Raw genomic sequence first — 21857 nt, 5'->3', positions numbered from 1 at the left:
CATATTCTATCCTTCCCCTCCCAACCAGTAGATATCCTGTGTTCCTTGAGGAGTTTGGGGTCCTCAGGGATCTCCTGCCAGGAATGTCCTGCTGTCTGAGATGAACTGTTGTGCCCTGAACCACCTGCTCTCTCTTTCTCACCCAGAACACAAGGAAACTCAGGAATAGATTCCTCCCTCTGTGTGGCATGGTGGCCCCAATGACAGAATAAAAGAGGGTTGCTGCTTTTGCTATTCTTGCCCACTTCCCTCCTGTTCTTCAAACTCTGTGGGCCCTGATGCTTCTGAAGGTTGACTGAGCCCCCCTCTACTATTTTTACTTCTCCCACAACATCTTCCTTGGCAAACACATTTCTGCATGTCATTCCTGATGTTCCTGGCCCATTTGCGTGGTCTGCTACCGTGGGCTGTGCGTTAGAATGCTGCAAATGTTGGATGCCTGAATGCAGGCATTGATACTGACTGCACTCAGCCTTTTTTTTTTTTTTTTTTAATACACAATCACCTTTATTGTCATGTGCCCTTCTTCCAGAGCTGTGGTATGTTGGTGATTCACTCTCCTGGAAGCTCTACCCTGACTTCTGAAGCTTGTTGGTTCTCCTTAATCTCGTGAAGCAAGTTGTCTGGAGCTGATACTCGAACAACTTGCTGATAGTCTCCATAATTGCTTCATCTCAACTTCTGGTATTCGTTGGTCTTCTGCCAGGTTCTGTGATACTGTGTTGCCTGAGGCCTACTGATCTACTAGCTTGTTCCTTAGGGGCCATCATTCTGCATGTATCTTCCTGCCACCAAACTATGGGTATTGTTTTCATGCATCACCTGTGCTGTTCTTGCCACCAGGCCACTGATGCCTTATTCCTATGCACCACAGAGTCATTGGTGCTTTCATCCTTCAGCTGCAGGTCAATGTCCTTCACCACCACTGCAACAGCTCCTTCACAATGTCTGTTAAATCTGTCTGATTAACAATGCCACTGTTAACCAGGATGCCTGGAACAGACTTCATTTTTCCTGCAGCTGGTGTTTAGGCACTTGCCTCAATACCGCTCCACTACCGCCTTTTATATTTCTGTCTGGGCCTGACTCAAGCTGCTTGAAGATTAAACAAAGGAATGAGAGGTTAGATTGGGGGGGAGGGGGTGGAATTGGGGGAGAAGGGCAGAGAGTGCGCCATTTTACATGCATTTCCCCTGCACTCTAGACTGGACCCTTATGTATAAAATAGTAAGCAAACATTAATTCCTAGAGACATTAGACTGAATCTGTTAAATAATTAATGTGTCATGTCTCTCGATCCCCTAGTACATGACACAGTGAAAGCTGTTACTGTTTTCTACAGGGCTGAATTCTGTGACTTTAAGTATAATCAATTGTGGTAAAGTTATATCATTTGGGATTAGGCCTATTCACATGGATATTATTTGCTATCTTTTCAGTGTATCATTATACATAAGCAAGTTTTGAAATGAAAATTAAATCTACAGGCACCATTGGGTGGTGAAAAGCATCAGTAAATAATTTATGGTATTCTAATTGAGGAATGGGTGTATTAACTTTCTCAGTGATCCTGTTTCAAAATGCTTTAGTCACATCAAAGTGTGCTAGTACTAGACTCACACATAAGCAATCAAACTCTGGAAGTGATGTCCTTTAATCTGCCCTCAGAGGGACAAGGTATAAATTGTTATGTGCGTGATGCATGACTATTGCACACAGTTTTATACCATAGGGCAGGGCTTCCCAACCCTGTCCTGGGGACCCCACAGCCAATTGGGCTTTCAGGACATCCACAATGAATACGCATGAGATAAATTTGCATATCATGGAAACTCAGTATATGCAAATTTATCTCATGCATATTCACTGTGGGTATCCTGAAAACCTGACTGGGTCGGGAAGTCCTTCCATAAGAAGCTGATTTGATAAGACTTTATTCCCATTCTGTGTCTATGGAGAGGGGGGAGGTAATATTTAGCAAATTAGGCCCATACTGTCCTAATTAAGTTTAAATAATGTTTGTCTACTAGAAAGAAAATAATCTCAGAAGAATAAGATAACATTAACTTTGCTTTCTAGATCAGTCTATTAAATGCAAAATACATGAGTTTAAGGAGATATCATAGTAATTTTAGCATATATTGTTCAGAATGGAGTCAACTTGACAATATTTATAAAAACATTTACTCAAATTGTGAGCTGGTCCAGTGGCACAGTAGCAGTGTTATTTCTGGACAAATGGGACACCCAGATTCAAATTCTGGACCCTACTTGTTCTCATTGAGCCAGCATGAGATGGGAGTGCCTCAAGAGGCAGCATTCATACACTTCCCCAGAGGAAGTGAATTCCAGCTATCACAGAACAAACATATAGTGCTTGCATACAAGATTTCATCTGTAGCTGCCTGCTGAGGACTGTGGCATATATTTTATCTCTCTCTCTCTCTCTCTCTCTCTCTCTCTATGTGTATATATATATATATATATATATATATAATATTTGTAAAATGTCTGAATTTCAGTTAGCAGATATATTTTTGACCATCATGGATTGTTTTAGCTGCAGATACCAAAGTAACATGATATATATATCAAGTAATTAGAACATGAGAACATAAGAAATTGCCATGCTGGGTCAAACCAAGGGTCCATCAACCCCAGCATCCTGTTTCCAACAGAGGTCAAACCAGGCCACAAGAACCTGGCAATTACCCAAACACTAAGAAGATCCCATGCTACTGATGCAATTAATGGCAGTGGCTATTCCCTAAGTAAACTTGTTTAATAGCCATTAATGGACTTCTCCTCCAAGAACTTATCCAAACCTTTTTTGAACCCAGCTACACTAACTGCACTAACCACATCCTCTGGCAGCAAATTCCAGAGCTTTATTGTGCATTGAGTAAAAATAATTTTCTCTGATTAGTCTTAAATGTGCTACTTGCTAACTTCATGGAATGCCCCCTAGTCCTTCTATTATTTGAAAGTGTAAATAACTGATTCACATCTACTCGTTCAAGACCTCTCATGATCTTAAAGACCCCTCAGCCGTCTCTTCTCCAAGCTGAATAGCCCTAACCTCTTCAGCCTTGCCTCATAGGGGAGCTGTTCCATTCCCAGACATGAATTTTAATTTCCAAATATTTTACAAACCCAATATATTAGTAGGGATGTGCAGAGGGACGCCATATGTTGCATTTGTGATTCGGATTCGTCGGGGAGCAGATATGTTGCATTCGGCCGTATGGCGCCCCGATGCGTTAATATGGCTATTTCTATTTGTGTCCCAGCTAAAATTAAAATTAACTACAACCCCCACCCTCCTGACCCCCCAAGACTTACCAAATCTCCCTGGTGGTCCAGTGGGGGGTCCGAGACCCATCCCCTGCACTCACACCCTCAGTGCCGGTTTCATCATGGCGCCGATAGCCTTTGTCACAGGGGCTACCAGTGGCATTGGTCAGCCCCTGTCACATGGTCATTGGCGCCATCTTGTGCTCCTACCATGTGACAAGGGCTGACCAATGGCACCGGTAGCTCCTGTGACATAGTATGGGCAAAGGCTATCGGTGCCATTTTGAGTACTGGCATCGGACGGCCGGCGTGCATGAGGTCGCTCCGGGACCCCCAGGGACTTTTGGCCAGCTTGGGGGGGCCTCCTGACCCCCACAAGACTTGCCGGGGGTCCGGGAGCGACCTCCTGCACGTCAGCCGTCCGATGCCAATACTCAAAATGGCGCCGATCGCCTTTGCCCTCACTATGTCACAGGTCCGAGGGTCTGTCCCTGTGACTTAGTGAGGGCAAAGGCGATTGGCGCCATTTTGAATACTGGCAGCAGATCGCCTTTGCCCTCACTATGTCACAGGAGCCGACCGTCGGTGACAGGGGCTGACCAATGGCACCAGTAGCCCCTGTGACAAAGACTATCGGCGCCATGATGAAACCGGCACCGAGGGCGTGAGTGCAGGGGATGGGTCCTGGACCCCCCCGCTGGACCACCAGGGAGTTTTGGTAAGTCTTGGGGGGGTCAGGAGGGTGGGGGGTTTGTTTAAATTTTTATTTAGGTGGCCGTATAATTCGGCGAATATTCGTGTATTCGTGGGGAATCGCGATACGTTTCGCTTCCCCACGAATACTACGAATAGTGCAGTATACGTTGCGGATCGCCAATATGGCGAAAACGAATGCACACCCCTATATATTAGTGCCTAGAGGTTTCCAGGATTCATTCCTGTTGCCTTTTGACCTGTAGTAAGATCATGTGTGGAAGTCTGGAAGTCTAGCAGCTGTCCTGTGAAACATCACTCTGGATCAGTGGACAGTAGGCACCTTACCAAGAACCAGCTATTTTTGTAAATTACAACTAAGAAAGGAATGTAGAAGCATGGCTTTGGGAATGTATTCAAACACAGATTTGCAGAAGGGACTGCTAGAATTGTTTACATATCTTCATATAAACTACATGCTATATGTCAGTATGGTTTTTCAATTTGTTGCAGTGTGTGTGTTGGGGGAGGGTATGTTGTGTATCTGTGGAGAATGTTTCTGAGGTTTGACTGAGGGTTGTGTTGGGTGGCTTGGGAAGTGGGGGGGGGGGGGGTGATGTGTATCTAAGGGAATGCCTATGTGAGGTCTTAGGTAGGGTTTTCATGCTTATAGGAGGCCATTAGAGGCAGTGGAAAGTTGGCAAGCACTCCATTCCAAAAGTTCCCCTCCCAGCCCAGCTTCAGCAGCTTCCTCCATAGCAAGACAAGCAAACCGAGACAAACACTGGGGGGGGGTCCTAAAGTGGTTTCCCAGTTTACTCGGTCACCATAAACCATAGCTCCAAGTTTCCTGCAGCAGTTCAGAGGTAGATTACATAAGCACATATGTTATGCTGAGTCAAATCAAAGGTTCATCAAGCCCAGCACCCTGTCTCTGAAAGTGGCCAATCCAAGTCACAAGTTTCCTGGCAGATCCCTGTTATGGCATAGTCTGCTGGAAGTATGACCCTGAGATCAGAGTAACCAGTATACTGGTAGGGCAAGTCAAACGGGTTCCAACTGAAACAGTGACAGGGCATCTTTTACCTGCAATAGCCAGGTTGAGCTCTCAAGTGCTAGTGGCTGGCAGGTTAGATAGTAAGCCACAAACTAGCACTCAGCAGTAAGTTTGCTTGTGCAGTAAGAAGCACAAGCAAACTGGAAACAGGGAGACCAGTTGAAATGTATCAGCAGATCTATAGAAATGAGGAAAATGCTGGAATCAGTGCAGTGAGATGAATTTTTTAATCAGAACTCCATTGAGGTGGCCACAGAATAAAAACCAAGCTCAAGTAACCTGCTGATTGAAAGCCTGGAGTACATGTTCCTCCAGGCAGGAAACAAGATATCCATCAGTAGGAAGTGCAGTCAAGGAGCTGGGAGTATTGACCAGCTAGTTCTTGAAGCCTACAGTGACCCCTACAGGCAGGAAGTGAGAACTGCCTATCGAGACCTCACAATCCCAAAGAGTAGATTCATTTCTTTTTACTCTCTCCCAGGGATAAGTAGAGGCTCTCCCAAATCCCATTTCCCTGGATGATGATGATTTATGGACTTTTTCTCCAAGAACTTGTCCAAACCCCTTTTAAACCCAGCTATGCTAGATGCCTTGACCATGTCCTCCAGCATTAAACTCCACAATTTGATTGTGCGTTGAGTGAAAAAATACTTTCTCTGCTTTTGTTTTAAATTTTCCTATTAGTTTCATGGAGTGTCCCCTAGTCTTAGCGCTATTTGAAAGTGTACATAACCATCCTATATTTACTTGTTCCACCCAACTCATGGTTTTATAAACTTCTACCATATCCCTTCTCAGGTTTCTGCAAGCTGAAGAGCTCTAACCTATTTAACCTTTCTTCATAAGAGAATTGTTCCATCTGCTTTATCATTTTTATTGCCTTTCTCGATTCCTTTTCAATTTCCACTTTATCTTTTTGGAGATGAGGCTATGAAGAGCTGCACACAAATAGTCGTGTGATCACACCATAAATCTATACAGAGAAATTATGATAGTCGCGGTTTTATTCTCCATTCCTTTCTGAATAATTCCTCATATTCAATTTGCTTTTTTTGATCACAGCCACAAACTGAGCTGAGCTTAAGACCCTTTTCCTGGGTGGTGATTCCTAATATGGAACCCAGCACTGTTAACCTATAATTAGAAATGTTTCCCCTATATGCATCACTTTATATGTCTATAACTTATTTTGTTTGTTTGTGAGGTATGAGAGTAATGAGTCTCAGAACTGGTGTAAGGGAGAAGGAGGAGAGGAAAAGGAGATCTCGGCAGTGGCAGGAGAAGTCGCAGAGAAGAGGGGGAAGAAGGTAGGGTGGGATGGAGGAGAAAACTGGAGTTGAGGGTCACATGGTGGGAAAGAGGGAAAGCATGAATATTCAGAGATAGGGGAAGCTTAAAGAAGGGACATTTTGAGAGGTAAAGAAGTTTTAAGATATGGGAGGAAGAGGCAAAGGAGGAGTTTCTGGGATCCAGGGTTCAGAAGGTCTGATTTGTCACATCCAAGGGAGCATATGAGAGTTAAGGACTATAGTAGACAGATGTTTGACTTTAAAACAGTAAAGGATATGGAGGTTAAAAAAGTATATTGCACCTTTCAATAACTTAAAGCATTTTAATGTATTATCCTCTAAAGGATGCCTTTTTAATGCCCTGCTGGTCTCTTATTATTTGTTTCACAGATTGAAATCTGCAAAAAGAAAAATAAATATGCAGCTCAATTATTAATCTTTCCAATTTATAAATTGTTCACATGTAAACCTGAACAATTATATGGCCTTACCCATAATGTTTCTTTTCAATAATTAAAATTTTACTCTTTGTTAATTAAGGATACTAGGTGCTGGATAAACAGCCTTGAGTAATTACATTTCCCATGGTAGTACAGGCCAGTTTACCTCTAATTGCTAATTGGATGGTTTGTTATGTGGTGCAGCTTGTCTTGCTTCTCAGTACCGATATTGTTGGAGTCTGTTGTGTGCCTTTTTTATTTTTATTTTTTTTTAGAACAGTGGCATAACTGTTTCTCACGTTCAGTGTTTTCCACTATTAGTCTAATTGGCAATCTATATTTGCCATATATGAATGTGTCTGTGTGTGATCTGTATCTATGTATAGCTGCACGCACCAAATCATATGAAGACTGCCAAGAAGCCTCGCATTTGGGAAGTATATGCAACCCATTCTGGGCATTGGCAGTGCAATTGCTGTTTACTTAGCAGTTTTAAAGGCTCACAATGATGAGCTGCTCAGAATGATGTTTTAATAAACAGTGCATCACATAATATCAGTCTTAATTGTTGGCACTGAACACAGAGGGCCATTTTCAAAGCCAGTTACACGGGTAAATTGGCTGTCATAAAATGCCCTTCCCCCGATACAGCTAAACGCACACATGTTCTTTCTGCATCACGAGCATCCCAGAGATGTGTTTTGGCCGGGATCAGAAAATAATGGACTTAAGGTTTTGCTTGCAAGCCAGCATGTGTTATTTTCCTTATGAAATCTACATGCACGATAAAACAGGTGCTGAAGTCCATGGCTATTTAGCGAAACGTGGCAAGTTTCCAAAGGAAAGCACACACATAGTTTCTCTTTGAAACTTGGCAAAAATTGGCGGGTAACGAGTACCTGTGGGCTGGACCCTAAAGCAGGCATTCTGAAAACTGCCTCCATGTTTATAAAACTAAAGTGCGTTCTTATGTTGTTAAATTCCCCCAACAGTCCCTTAGACACAAATGCTTGCCTCAGAATAAAAAACAGTGGGGACCAAGTAAGGTAAAACTCTGCTTGCTGGTTAGTGGGTTGAGAATGACACATGAAATAGCTTGGCATTATATGTCCATATTTCCTCATAACATTTTAAAAGGGATATCACCACATCCCTGGTATGATTGCACCTTGTGTATCATGTGCAGTTCTGGTCACTACATCTAAAAAAAGATGTAGCAAAATTAGAAAAGGTACAGAGAACGGCGACCAAAATCTGTTACAAGATATTATACACTTTTGTAAACCGTTATGATGGCTCAACCGAATAACGGTATATAAAACTCATCAAATAAATAAATAAATAAATAAATAAATAAATAAAGGAGATGGAATGAGTCTGCTACAAGGAAAGGCTAAAGAGGTTAGGGCTCTTCAGCAAGGAGAAGAGATGGCTGAGTGGAGATATGGTAGAGGTCTATAAAATAATGGGTGGAATGGAACAGGTTGGTTGTTTACTCTTTCAAAAAGTGTAAAGATCAGGGAACATGCAATGAAATTATTAGGTGATACATTTAAGACAAATAGAAAACATTTTTTTTTCCTCAATGCATAATTAAACTGTGGAATTCATTGCTGGAGGATATGGTGAAAGCTGTTAGTGTAGCTGGGTTTAACAGAGGTTTGAGTTCCTGGATAAAAAGTCAATAAACCATTATTAAGGTGGACTTGGGCCTTGGGATAAGCAGCATGGAATCTATCATCTTTTGGGATCCTGCCAGGTACTTGTGACCTGGATTTGGTCACTGTTGGAAACAGGATAATGAGCTTGATGGCCCTTTGGTCTAACCAGGTATGGCAAACCTTATGTTCTAACAGTAGAGCAGCCAGGATTGATTTTTTGGGCCAGGCCCTAGGACCTAGGTTAACCTGAGTGAGCACTAGGTAAGGTGAGGTGAAGTGGCACGGAGAGGTGGAAAGGACAGAGAACATGAACTTTCTAACTCACTTTCACTAATGGCTTCCCTCCCTTCCTCTCCAGGACTAAAAAAACTATTCCTCCTTTTCCCTGACCCCGGCTCTCTCCCAAAACCGGACCTCTACGTTCTTCCCTTTCTTCCCTCCACCTATACCTTCTGTCTGTGCCCCTGCTGCCTTCACATCCTTCTAGTTACACACTCCTGCAGTGTGGCTCTCCTCCTCTTTCTGCTATGCATACCTGCCTCTTCTTCCACCTACGCATTGGCTGTTTACGTCTTCTTCTGCCAAACAGGCCTGCCTCTGTCTTTTTGCTGCACAGCCGATATCTTCTTTTCCTTTCTGCCCAAATGGCTCATAGGTGAGCCTGAATCAAAACTGAGTGGGCCATGGCCCAACCCTTGGCTGTGCTCCTGCTGTGCATTAAAGCAATGTAGTGCATTTTAAATCATGTAAATGTAAACCGATGTGATATGTAAAATCGAACACCGGTATATAAAAGTAAACAAATAAATAAATAAATGTTAATCATACTGATTGAGTTTTAACCCACACACTGCATGGTAAAATGAAACAGCACACACACAAAAACAAAAAACCCAGAGAAATGAAAATAAAACAGCACAAGTAAAAATGCAAGTGCAGAGGCATCAGAAGGTTCTTAAAAGATTTGTGGCTCTTCCCCCTACCCCCCAGTCCTCATGGTTTGTTAGCATGATCCTCATCCCCTCCCTTCCTCTGGAGGAGAACTGTTTTTTTTTATCTGTGTTTTCCTTCTTCTCTGCCAGCTTCACTCTGAAGTCTGAATGCACGGTGCTAGTAGGTCCCTTGAAACTGTGGGGCCCTTTATGGTTCATACTTCAGATTGATGCCAGCAGAGGACGTGGCAGCGTCAGGTAAGTGGGTGGTGTTCTCCTGCCAGCGGGGGGGGTGGGGAGAGGAGGGGACAGAGGAGAGGATCACAACGAGGGGGTGAGGTTATAAGTGTAGGATCATACTGGAGTGATCATTTGCTAACATGATTTTGAAGCACAGAGTCTGGGCAGTCATCCCAATTTGCTCTACTCTAGGGGCAGCCCTGGGTAAATGTAATTGAATTATGTTTGATAAAGTAAAGTTCTTTCATAGCATAGACATATTATTGTCTCCATTGTGTGTTAACTATGTACAACTTGAATAGATAGCTTAACTCTGTCTTTACTTGCAAACAGAGGAAGGCTGCTTTTTCAACTCCAAACTTTAACAACAATTAAAAGAAATAGTCTTATTGTGCGAAAAACTGGAGGTAATAGTGACCAGCTCAGTCTGGACCACAGAAAGAAAGGCAGGTAAAATGAGGATAATTCTGCAGGGCTGGGCCAGAATAGCTGCTGATGTACACAAAGCTGACCAGAGCTGAGTGAAAATATAAGGCAAAAATTCCCAGACATCCCTCCTTCCCAGTCAGAGGGTTAACCCTTTAAAGCCAGCTGCACTGAATACAGCCAAAGCCGTGAACGTGCAGACTGATTACCAGATGGCAGTATAAGAGAAAACAAGTAACTGCAGGATAAAGAATGAATGACAAACAGTATTACTAACAGGAAACAGAAAAGCTGCTGTAGAAGCAGGACACCTTGAAAGCAGGACGGCATTGAACAAACAGAAAAGCACCTGTGGAGACAGAACCCATAATCTCAAAATATTGTTTAAAAATTGTTAAAATTATATGGATAAGGATGTCCATTTGTTTTTTGGAAAAACATGCTTATTAGATATCAGTTTGATCTTTTTTCTTTCTGTTCCCAGGTTGTAAGCAGAGTTGCAGCACAGCAAGGATTTGACCTTGATCTTGGATATAGGCTTCTGGCTGTATGTGCAGCCAACAGGGACAAATTCACTCCAAAATCGGCTGGTAAGGAAAACAAATTATTATTGATCAATTCTTTCAAGAAGTTCTGATGTGACATAAATTGCACCTTCCTGACTTCTGTTATGGAGTATGCAAGGAATTTGTTGCATTCAGATTCACTGCTGAGATTTGGAAATTTACTTATTGTAACACAGTTTTACATAGCTGTTTAACATTACTTGACAGACTGTGAATAAGAAATCATTTTTAAAGGAAACCAAGCAACTTGTTTATTTTTCATAGTGTCTGTCTTGCTTCATGACCCTTCCAAGTTACTCAGACTTATATATATATAAATATATTTTTATATAATGGGTATATTTATATTTATATATATGTATATATTTATATTTATATATACATATGTATGTATGTTTTGTGTGTGTGTGTGGGAAGATCAGTAAACAAAGCCATTTCCACAGGTAAAACAGGGTTTCGATTTTTGTCCACCCTCAATGCTGGGAAAAATATTCAAGTTCTACAGCACATGCATTTTTCCCTGCATTATGAAATGGTATTTTTGGGGGTGGGGAGAAGGCAGGAGATCAAACAGTGCACATATATTTGATTGCTCAAAACTATGCACATTCTTTTAGGCCAAAAAACTTACTTGCAGAGAAAGCAGGCATCAATTTCTGTGGGTAATTTTTGTGGGGGCAATAGTCAAATCAAAACTTTGCATACAGTTTTCTTTTGACTGTTTAGTGCAAACCCTGGGTATAAACATAACTGTGGCGTATGCAGCAATGTAGCTGGTGTGATTATTGTCCCTCCCCCTCCCCCCCATAATGTAATGGGTTCCTCTTGGTCATTGTGGGATCATTCTTGCCCTGTAATCTTACTGTTTGCATGCCCTATTTTTGATACTCACCTTCTGGAAAGTCTTTTTCTTTAGCCTGTCCATGTATGTGTTCTAGATTTTCTAATTTTCATCCATACACCTTCTCATTGTCAAGTACAGGGCAGAAAGCATAATACTGTGCCACCAGAAATTACTCCCAAGTGTTGCAGCTGTTTTCCAAGTACTGACCTTAAAGCAGTGCTTGACATATTTTTTTCCAAAGTGTGGGAGTACTGCTTTAGAGTTAATCTTGCTACCCTTGCCAGCTTGAGGAGCAAGGAGCCTCAGCTGGGAATGAAAGCTTTATTTGCTGTTTGGCAAAGGAGAGCCCTAGCCATTGGGGCATTAGGCTTGACTTTATAATGTACAAAATTATCTAGCTGATATGTATATCTCCCTTCTCAAAATGTACTACAGATTAGACATAATTTAGTATCATTATTCAATGGAAAATGCATCATTTATAGGTAGATTTCAAGATGCCTGAAATATATTTTTAAATATCTTAAAGACTGCAGTTCACATGCTTTTTAGTTTGATGTTTCTGTTCTGATATATGGCCTTAAATTGTTTCTTCGGAGCTAGGTAAAAATGCCACCAGGGTAATCGATTGGTTGCTGCTTAATTTTATTTAAGTTACTAGCCAATGGAGAAATCAAAAGCTGAACAATTCAGAACTTTGGCAGAGTTCTGATGTTGTCTGGGAAATTTTCAGAAAGTCTCTTTAACTATCAAAGTACCCACCTACTTTTCAGCCCACACCTACCCTACTTGGGTCTTCTAAAACAAACTCTCCACATAGTGTTTGAAAATCGGGTGGTCATAAAGATAAAAAGTTTGCGTGAGCGCAGTCATCTGCATTGGGAGCACAGCATAAACACACTGATTACATGCATGCTTTTTTTTTTAAAACTTGAATATACTCCTGGTTTTATCCCCCAGCCAGATTTCACCACTGGCAATGCCTATTTGAACATATGCACGTTCTTTTAGCCGGCTATAAATCCACTTCAGCAGATTCAAACATTCTACATGAGTAACCTCAGATTTTTGTTGTTGTTGTTTTTTACCTATGTGGTTTCCTACGGGGGTTTTGAAAATGTATCCCTGTGTGCCCACTATATATGCTCTATAAATTAGTAAAAGCAAACACCTTATCCTTATTGCATTCTGGCATTCCTAAGAGTGTGCCAAAATTCTGTGCTGATCTTGAATGTGGAGGCTTAAGTACAAGGAATAATCAGTGCTTCATTTTGATTTCTTAAGCCATGATGATATCCTGTGTGTGTTGTTTTTTTCCTTCTCGTCCCTTGAAGATTGCAGTGTTTGGGTTCCCTGGCTGTTTTCCTTTTGTTAATCTTTTTGACTGTGAACCTGGGAAAGCTATTTCAAGGAACTCTTTTTGGTTTGACCCTTCCATTGAAGTTTGTTGAGCCCAGAAAATCTTTTGGGATGAATGGAGCCGAAAAGTTGTTGCTTGGTTTATATCTGAAACAAGAAAAAGGAATGGTCCTTAGCAGTGCATTGGTATAGTTTGAATGATTAAGATTGGTAAAAATTTCCTGCTTTTTTTTTTTTTTTTGGTGTGAGAGGTACAAGGGTATAGGTATAGGTAAGGGTATAAGTCTGATTTCCAGTAATAAGAACAGGACCCTGATGGTAAGACATGGAATACTTAATATACAAGACAGGCCTCATAGAACAGCGTTCAGACCGTCCTGGAAATCTTATTTTATTATACTGTTCTCTGTGTGCTCCTACTAGGTTGCACAACCAAGGTGCTTTTATAAATAGTCATTATATTAATCAGATTTGTGGTTGGGCTAAGCATTTACAGTTTGAACACTAGGTTGGCTACTCGGTCTATTATTTCTGTACCAATAATGAAAGCCTGCTGCTTTGAGAGACACTGCTTGGTTTAATGTTTTGTTTATTGTACCTTGCTTGAAATGCATTCTGGAAAAGTGAGTAACTAAAACAAATATTATGTGATGAAATGATAAAAAAAAAAAAAAAATTCCAAATCTAACTTATCTTGGTTAAAAATGTTGACTCTGATACAATTGTTCTACTTATCAAAAGCGAGATGATATAGCGGAAAAGGATTTCTGGTCACAAGAAGCTGACCTGAAAGATTTTAAAAGAAAATCATTGGACAAATGCAATCTGTACTTTTTGGGGGGTTGGCTCTGAAGAGAAATTATCTCCAGTAAGTACCTGAGTATCAAGTCTACCTGTGCCCATCTATGAAATGAAAAATCTTTCAGTTTTGTTTGGGTCTAAAAGAGAACTTGAGACTTTGGGTTTTTTTTTCCCTCTTCAAAGCCTTCTTTTAAAAAGAACAGATGGTAAAACGCAAGATGATGTTGTCTATGGTCATCTTGGTCTTCTTATAATGGCACAAAAAAATATAATAGGTACATGATTCACAGTTGAGTTCTTCAACCAGTTCCAAGCATACTTCATGCAGTCCTAAGAGATGTCAGTTGGTAGCACCCTGTGTATGTCAAATTGTGCTAAAATATATATTTAAAATAATATATTTGCATTTTTTCCTTCTATACATTTCAATCATTTATTCTGTATAAATAATCACTATTAGGCTGCAACATCTATTAGGAGGAAGTGGGGAGGGAGGGAGCTATGAAAACAGTGTCAAATCATGTGGAAAACTAGGTCAGACTCGATGCAGCGCTTTATATAATATTTCTGTTCTCTCTAAATGCTCCTACTGTTCCTGGGAGCTTCTACTACAGCATCTCAATGACTGCACTGACACCTAGAGGGTATGGGAAGGCAGATCAGTTACACGTTCGTTTCCTGCCCATGCGATTAGAACATGCCGCCCGTCAGTCTGCTCGAAACCTGGTGAGCTGACTAACCTTCCTATTTAAAAACCAAATGCCGCCTCATATCCTGATGTAGGCAAGCCCTTGCTTTGGAAGAAGCGGCATTATTTCAGGCTCGGGAAGGAGAGGAGAGGGGGAGAGAGCAAGTTAGAAGGAGGTACAATAGTACATAACAGAAACCATCAGAAGAGGAGGCGATGATGGCAGGGCAGACAGCTGTCATTCATGCCCCGTATGTGTGGCACGTATAGAAATGCTGCCACAGAGCTGACTAGATCTGCAAGGATTTCAAATGCAGCTCGCTGTTTGTGCCCTTCAGCTGTAGTGTTTTATACATCTGTCTATATGTGTGTGTATATATATATATATATATATATATATATGTGTGTGTGTGTGTGTGTATACATATATATATACATACAGTTTAAGGCATTATTGTGCTAGTTGAAACAGTGGTGACTGATTTTGTTTAGAAAAAAAAAAAAAGACATAGCAATTTTATCAATCTAAATATTTTTCCTGAACTTTTCACGGCTGCCTGAGCTTGAGCGCCTTTGTCAGGAGGCCAAGCTGGGGCCAGACAAGGGGACGACAGGATGAGATCACGCAGGGAGCTTTGTCAGGGGGAAAAAAAGACAGTACTTGTTCACTATCTGTGCAGAGAGCAGCCCTGAGGGTAGGAGTGTGCAGAAGGAAGTGCCTGGCAGTTGCTGAGAAAACTGCAACAAACAGGATCCAGGGTGGTTTTGAGGTGGGAAGGGGGCTGCACGGTATCTGACATCGGATACCAGAGAAAGCAGCTTGCTCCCTTTCCTAGGCTGCAGTACTTGGCCTCTTCTCAGAGCCCTGCTATTCATGTTGTTGCTTTGCTTGATTTTGCCTTGCAGGGAAACAATATACTTTCTAATCTTTTTAATTGTAGGTTTTGAGTAAATAAAAAATGAAACTGAACTGTTGCATCATTTAAACCCTTTATCTATCTATCTATCTATATCAAGACTTGTCCAAAGGTCGCTCAGCACAGTAGCTTTCATTGGCACCAGGAATGTGCTTAGCAGGAGAATGGGAGTTAACAGGCACAACCATGTCTCTGCAGAGTACACTGGAAGTATGGGTTTGAATTTCAGATCTGATATATCATCTTACCAATATTCATTAAGTATTAAGTACCATTGGTTTACTTAATGCTAGACATTGACAAAAGTAATTTGCATGGTTACAGTGAACTTTCAAAATATTTTACAATTGGTATCTTTGTTTCCTTACCATAAGGACTTAACCGATATTCTGGGGAGGTATAGAGACAGTAGTGAAGCAGAGGTTTGGATTTTGCTCCCCCCATGAAGGAGAAGTAGATGGTGTGCTCAGAGTCTTTATAAATCCCATCCACCATCTTAGAGTGTGGATTTCTTTTGTGGATTTCAGTTTGAATTCCTAAGTTAACCTTTTAAGGGCAGTATTTCCCATTCTGTAGCCCTTTGATTATTTTCCTAGCTTAGAAACATAGAAATGACAGCAGAAAAAGACTAAATGGCCCATCCAGTCTGCCCAGCAAGCTCCCACACTTATTTTCCCATACTTATCTGTTTCACCGACCTCCAAGTTCAGGGCCCTTGTTGGTAACTGTTTGATTCGAGTTTCCTGCCACTCCCTGCCGTTGATGCAGAGAGTATGTTGGAGTTGCACCCAAGATGAAGCATAAGGCTTAATGGTTAAGGGTAGTAACCGCCGCATCAAGCAAGTTACCCCGATGCTTGTTTACCCAGACTGCGCATGTATGTTGTCTGAATGTAAATCCTCTTTCCACATTTCCCTCTGCCGTTGAAGCAGAGAGCAACATCTGTATATGCATTCAAAGTGAAATAAGCTTAATTGGTTTAGGGTAGTAACCACCACAATAAGCAAGCTACCCCCATGCTTATTTGTTTACCCAGACTGTGTAGTTCAGTCCTTGTTGGTTGTTGTCTGAATGTAAATCCTCTTTTCCACATTTCCCCTTGCCGTTGAAACAGAGAGCAATGCTGGAGTTGTGGAGGCTTATTGAGTAAGGGTAGTAATCACTCATTCCAGCAAGCCACCATTCCAACAAGCCACCCCCATGGCTCTTCTCTCCATTCCCATCCTCTAGCCTTTATGGATCCTCTTTGGAGTATCTCTAAACAAAGACTGGGAAAGGTAAGGAGACAGAGTTCCTGTTCCCTGTAGATTTTGCTTATGTTTTAGTAACTATTTTATGAAAGAAGGAAGTTCTTTTTTTTCCATCTTTCCTACCTCTTGTTGCTTTTTTTGTATTTTTAATTTACTAGTTCCTCAGGGCCCAGCGGCTCAGATGCTGCTGGTTTGAGGAGCAATACCTTTCCTTTTGAAAGGACTTGGAGAAGAGGTGTTATCAAGGATGAATGGATTATCATCTGTCTCTAGGGAGAAGTTGAGGTATGTATAAAGACTTTGTATGAACTCAGGAAGAATCACTAGAGAAGTGGGAACCCCAAATCTGGGAGTGGAAAAAAGTGAAAACTACAGGGAAAGGTATGAGAATTGGGACTGTTATTGCTGGTAAAATATGTGGATAAATGTTCCCTCCATTCCCATGGAGAGAAACTGGTGGTTAAGAAGTAAGAGTATGAAGTGAGTACTCAAGTGCTAGAGGCAGGAGAAGTAATTAAGGAGCCAAATTACTCAAGGAATTGGTTGGAATAATTGGAGAAATGGTTTCTGGAAGAGTTGGTCACAAATTTGAGTTTCAGGTTGTGGAAATCTGTTGAACTATTTTCACTTTTGAGTTTGTAAAGAAATCAATTCACTTTTGCAACCATCAGTAAAATTGAGTTGGAATCCACATAGTCTCCAGCATGATTATTGCTGTTGCCTATGTTGGGAGGTCATCATTGCTGTTTACAAGGTGTGGAAGGAACGATTGGAGATAGACAACACAAAAGGGATTTAAAGCTGAGCTTCCCTCTCCAGAGGGGTTCCTGAACAATTAGAGGGGTATGCTATCCTGGTAAGACCTGTGCCAATAGGGTCTAAACTTAAGATGTGAGTCTTTAGGAACATTGTCAAGGTTTTCCCGCCCAGGGACTATATTAACAGCGAACAGTAAAGGCAAGAGATTGATGGAAGAACAATACTGTGAGTGGTAGATTTAGATATCTAATTGGGTCTCCAGTCCAGAGACCCAGATCTGAACTCTAAGCACAATGCTGCCCATGTTGCCAAGATACCAGTGCACAATTTTTTTCTCTAGGGCATTGGTTCTCAACCCAGTCCTCAGACACACGTACCCAGATAGGTTTGTAGGATATCTACAATGAATATGCATGATATAAATTTTCATGCACTGCTTCCATTGTATGCAAATCCAACCTATGCAAATTCATTGTGGATATCCTGAAATCCTGATTGAGTTGGTGTGTCCTGAGGACTGGGTTGAAAATCCCTGCAGTAGTGCATGTTTTGCATCCTGCAAAGAGGATCATTCAACTTTTCGTGGTGGAAGAGGAGGAGGTGACCATGTTGATATCAAACCTCTAACCTGGGAGATGTTGATAATTTTACAATTAAAAGTGACTACAACTGGGATCTATCTGTGGAAGGAGGATATGAGCAGACATATTTTCAGTAGTTTATCCCTGCTTCCAGTCCTTGAACTTGGCTTGTTCTCTCTCTGGCATACCTTCCAATAAACCTTGGGAGAACAAACACTGCACAGTGCATTCTAAGACTAAGCCAACATTAAATCCATCATAAACAGTTGCTTCTAAAATACAATATTTTAATAATGAGATTTCATGCCCTTTGAAACATAGCATTTTATTCCATTAAATTTAAATGAAGAAAAACAAAACAGAAGTGGTATGTCTTCCTATGATTTGTATAAACATTTCTTCTTTCAGGATTAGCCTCCATCCTTATGTCTTGACTGTTTTCAAGTAGCTCCTTCCCAGAATCTGATAGATTTGCATGACATTTTGAGAGAGAAAGACTCAATCATTGGAAAACAAGGAGGAAAAACATTAAGGATCAACAAGGAGAAACTAAAGAGCAACAAGGACCATTTCATGATGCCTAGTTCACTTACATGACCACAGAAACTGACTAACACGATAGCTCTCAAAATTATTGATGACATCACAATGTGCTCTAACCTCTGAGGTGATCAGTTGAATTGAACTAGCCTGTTTCCCTACAGGAAAGGAAAAAACCTACAGATTCCTAGTGGAGGTTTTGAGGGCATGTGAAATGTTTGAGCCAAGGTGTGCTCCAGAATTATACACAGTATTCCAAATGATGTATCACCAGAGACTTAGAGAGACAGATCCAATATCACCTCCTTTTTCTTGCTGCCTATTCTTCTTTCTGTGTGCCCAAGCATCCTTATAGCATTTGCTATCGCCTTATTTACCTATTTGGCAACCTTAAGATCATCAGGTATGATCACCTCCAATTCTCACTCTTGTTTAGTGCACACAAGAATTTCACCTTCCTGTACTGTACTGCTCTTTGGGGTTTTTGCAGAGAGTAGGATTAAATGGTCAGTTTTCTCAGTAAAAAAGGGGTAAACAGTGGAGTGCCTCGGGGATACGTACTTGGACCAGTGCTTTTCAATATATTTATAAATGATCTGGAAAGGAATACGAGTGAGGTTATCAAATTTGCGGATAATACAAAATTATTCAGAGTAGTTAAATCACAAGCGGATTGTGATACATTACAGGAGGACCTGGTGAGACTGGAAGACTGGGCATCCAAATGGCAGATGAAATTTAATGTGGACAAGTGCAAGGTGTTGCATATAGGGAAAAATAACCCTTACTGTAGTTACACAATGTTAGGTTCCATATTAGGAACTACCACCCAGGAAAAAGATCTAGGCGTCAAAGTGGATAATTTATTTATTTATTTATTTATAGTTTTTTTTATACCGATTTTCCTGCATAAAATGCATATCAAACCGGTTTACAATGAAACAGAATAAGCAGGAAGTAAAATTCCTTAGTCTAATACATTTAAACGTCAATAATGAAATAATTTTAAACAAAGCAAAAAGCTAAATAACATTAATAAAAGTTAAATTATTAACATAAACATAAATATAATTATATTAGAAGGACCACAAAGGTTAGCACAAAGGGGAAAAACGCCTGGTGGAATCGCGCCGTTAATCGGGTCGCCGCTGGCTGGTCGATCTGACGTCGGGGGGGGGGGGGCGGGTCTTCACATCACTGATTTTCTCTTTTAACATCTCAGTTCATTTTTACTATTTTTTTGTGTCTTTTTCTCACAAGATGTAGTTTTCTTTAAGTGCCCGATGGTAGTGGGCTGCCCCTCTGTAACAGCGCCTGGTGGAATCGCGCCGTTAATCGGGTCGCCGCTGGCTGGTCGTCATGACGTCATTTGAAATCATTGGCTCAGTGTGCTGCAGCAGTCAAAAAAGCAAACAGAATGTTAGGAAATATTAGGAAGGGAATGGTTAATAAAACAGAAAATGTCATAATGCCTCTGTATTGCTCCATGGTGAGACCGCACCTTGAATACTGTGTACAATTCTGATTGCCGCATCTCAAAAAAGATATAGTTGTCTTGGAGAAGGTACAGAGAAGGGCATCCAAAAAGATAAAGGGGATGGAACAGCTCCCCTATGAGGAAAGGCTGAAGAGGTTAGGGCTGTTCAGCTGGAGAAGAGACGGCTGAGGGGGGATATGATAGAGGTCTTTAAGATCATGAGAGGTCTTGAACGAGTAGATGTGAATCTGTTATTTACACTTTTGGTTAATAGGACTAGGGGACACTCCATGAAGTAGCAAGTAGCACATTTAAGACTAATCATAGAAAATTCTTTTTCACTCAATACACAATTAAGCTCTGGAACTTGTTGCCAGAGGATGTGGTTAGTGCAATTAGTGTAGCTAGGTTTAAAAAAGGTTTGGATAAGTTCTTGGAGGAGAAGTCCATTAACTGCTAATCAAGTTTACTTAGGGAATAGCCTCTGATATTACTCGCATGTTTTTCACACCTTCCAGGACATCTATCCTATTGCAGATTTTTGGTATCATCTGTAAAAAAGGCAAACTTTCCTGGTAGATCTTCCACAATTTCACTTATGAAAATGTTAAACTGAACTGAAATGATCCCTGCAGCAAACCATGGGTAACCCCTCTTTCATCGGAGTGAGCTCAGTTTGCCACTATCCTTTGTCGCTTCCCACTCAACCAGTTTATAAACAAATTAGTCACTTTAGGACCTATACTTAGGGTGCTTAGTTTGTTTATAAGTCGCCTACATCGAACTTTGTCAAAGACTTGCTGAAATCCAACTACACTACAGCCAGCATACTCTCCTGTTCTCACTCTGGTCACAAAAGCAAAGAAATTGATCAGATTTGTCTGACAAGCTCTACCACTTGTAAATACAGGCTGCTATGACTCCTGTAATCCACTGGACTCCAGAAACTGTGCCGTGCTCTGTAGTAGCAGAGATTCCATTAATTTGCTAACCACGAAGAGCAGACTAACTGACCTGTGATTTCAGATTCGTCTCCAGTCCTTTGGAACCACTCCTTACTCTAAAGAATCATTGAAAAAAAATCAGACAACATAGCTGCCAGAACTTTCTTAAATGTCTTTAATATCCTTGATGTATCCCATCCTGCCCCATTATTTTAACTACTTTTAGTTTCCCTAGCTCCTGACACAGTCTCTTGAAAATTTTGAGCTCTACCTCATGTCCATTCCTGTTTGTCTCATTTTCTGTGATCCTACTCCAACCTTTTTCTCAGTGAACAGCGAACAGAATTATTTGTTGCGTAAGTTCGCCTTCTCTATATTAGCTTTTATATATTCCCCCCCCCCCCTTTACCTTTGAGTGTTACAATACCATTTTTCCAGTTCCTCCTTTTACTAATATATTTAAAGTCTTTCCCCCATTTGTGCCATTACTCTCTTGTCTGCTTTCCCAGCTTCTCTTATCTTTTCCAGATATTGCCACCGGTGTTCCTCTTTCTGCCATCTCATGTAGTTTATGAATGCTAACATTTTGCCCTTCCCTTTTCAGCCACTTCTTTAGAAAACCATTGTGGCCTCTCTTAATCTTAGATGTATTTACTTCCCTAACAAAAAAAGGGTTTATTGTACTCTTTTTAGTTTTGCCACACTGCTCTTCTGTTTCCCCTTGCTTATCCCATCCGGTGAATGCCTCCTTGATATACTCAGTGAGGCGGTGTTATTGTTTATGTATAATTCTTCATGCACAAATCATAAACCATTTACTCAATCAACTGACCTTTAGCAGCCACATTCTTTAGTGTCTACTGGTAACAGCTGCTTTGACAGCTAAGAGTCAGATAGGCATTTACTTTGAAAGTGGTTGGCTGACAGTGCAGAATGAGATGTGGGATAGATACAGTTTATTGGTAATTTGATTTGGTCACCATCTCCGATTGGGAGTTAGTAAAGCAGGCAGAGTGGCCTTGCAGTGCCTAACCAGACTGTGAGCAAGGGAGCTGGATTGCCGCTTGGCATTCCTGTTTGTCACCGCTAGAGATGGGAC

The 21857-nt window shown here is 41.0% G+C and overlaps 1 protein-coding gene across 12 annotated transcripts in view; it reads left to right on the top strand.

The window, feature by feature from the left end:
- The window catches only part of ZMIZ1 (zinc finger MIZ-type containing 1), a 1075801-nt gene that overhangs the window by 716706 nt on the left and 337238 nt on the right, over nucleotides 1-21857 (top strand). For all 12 annotated transcript variants that reach the window (XM_029609503.1, XM_029609504.1, XM_029609506.1 and 9 more), the window contains one exon: nucleotides 10517-10622. In XM_029609503.1, coding sequence (XP_029465363.1) covers nucleotides 10517-10622 — 106 coding nt within the window. The remainder of the gene's footprint in view (nucleotides 1-10516; nucleotides 10623-21857) is intronic.

Source organism: Rhinatrema bivittatum, chromosome 7, assembly GCF_901001135.1.
Source record: "Rhinatrema bivittatum chromosome 7, aRhiBiv1.1, whole genome shotgun sequence".
Lineage (NCBI taxonomy): Eukaryota > Metazoa > Chordata > Amphibia > Gymnophiona > Rhinatrematidae > Rhinatrema > Rhinatrema bivittatum.
This window is presented reverse-complemented; position numbering and strand designations above follow the sequence as displayed.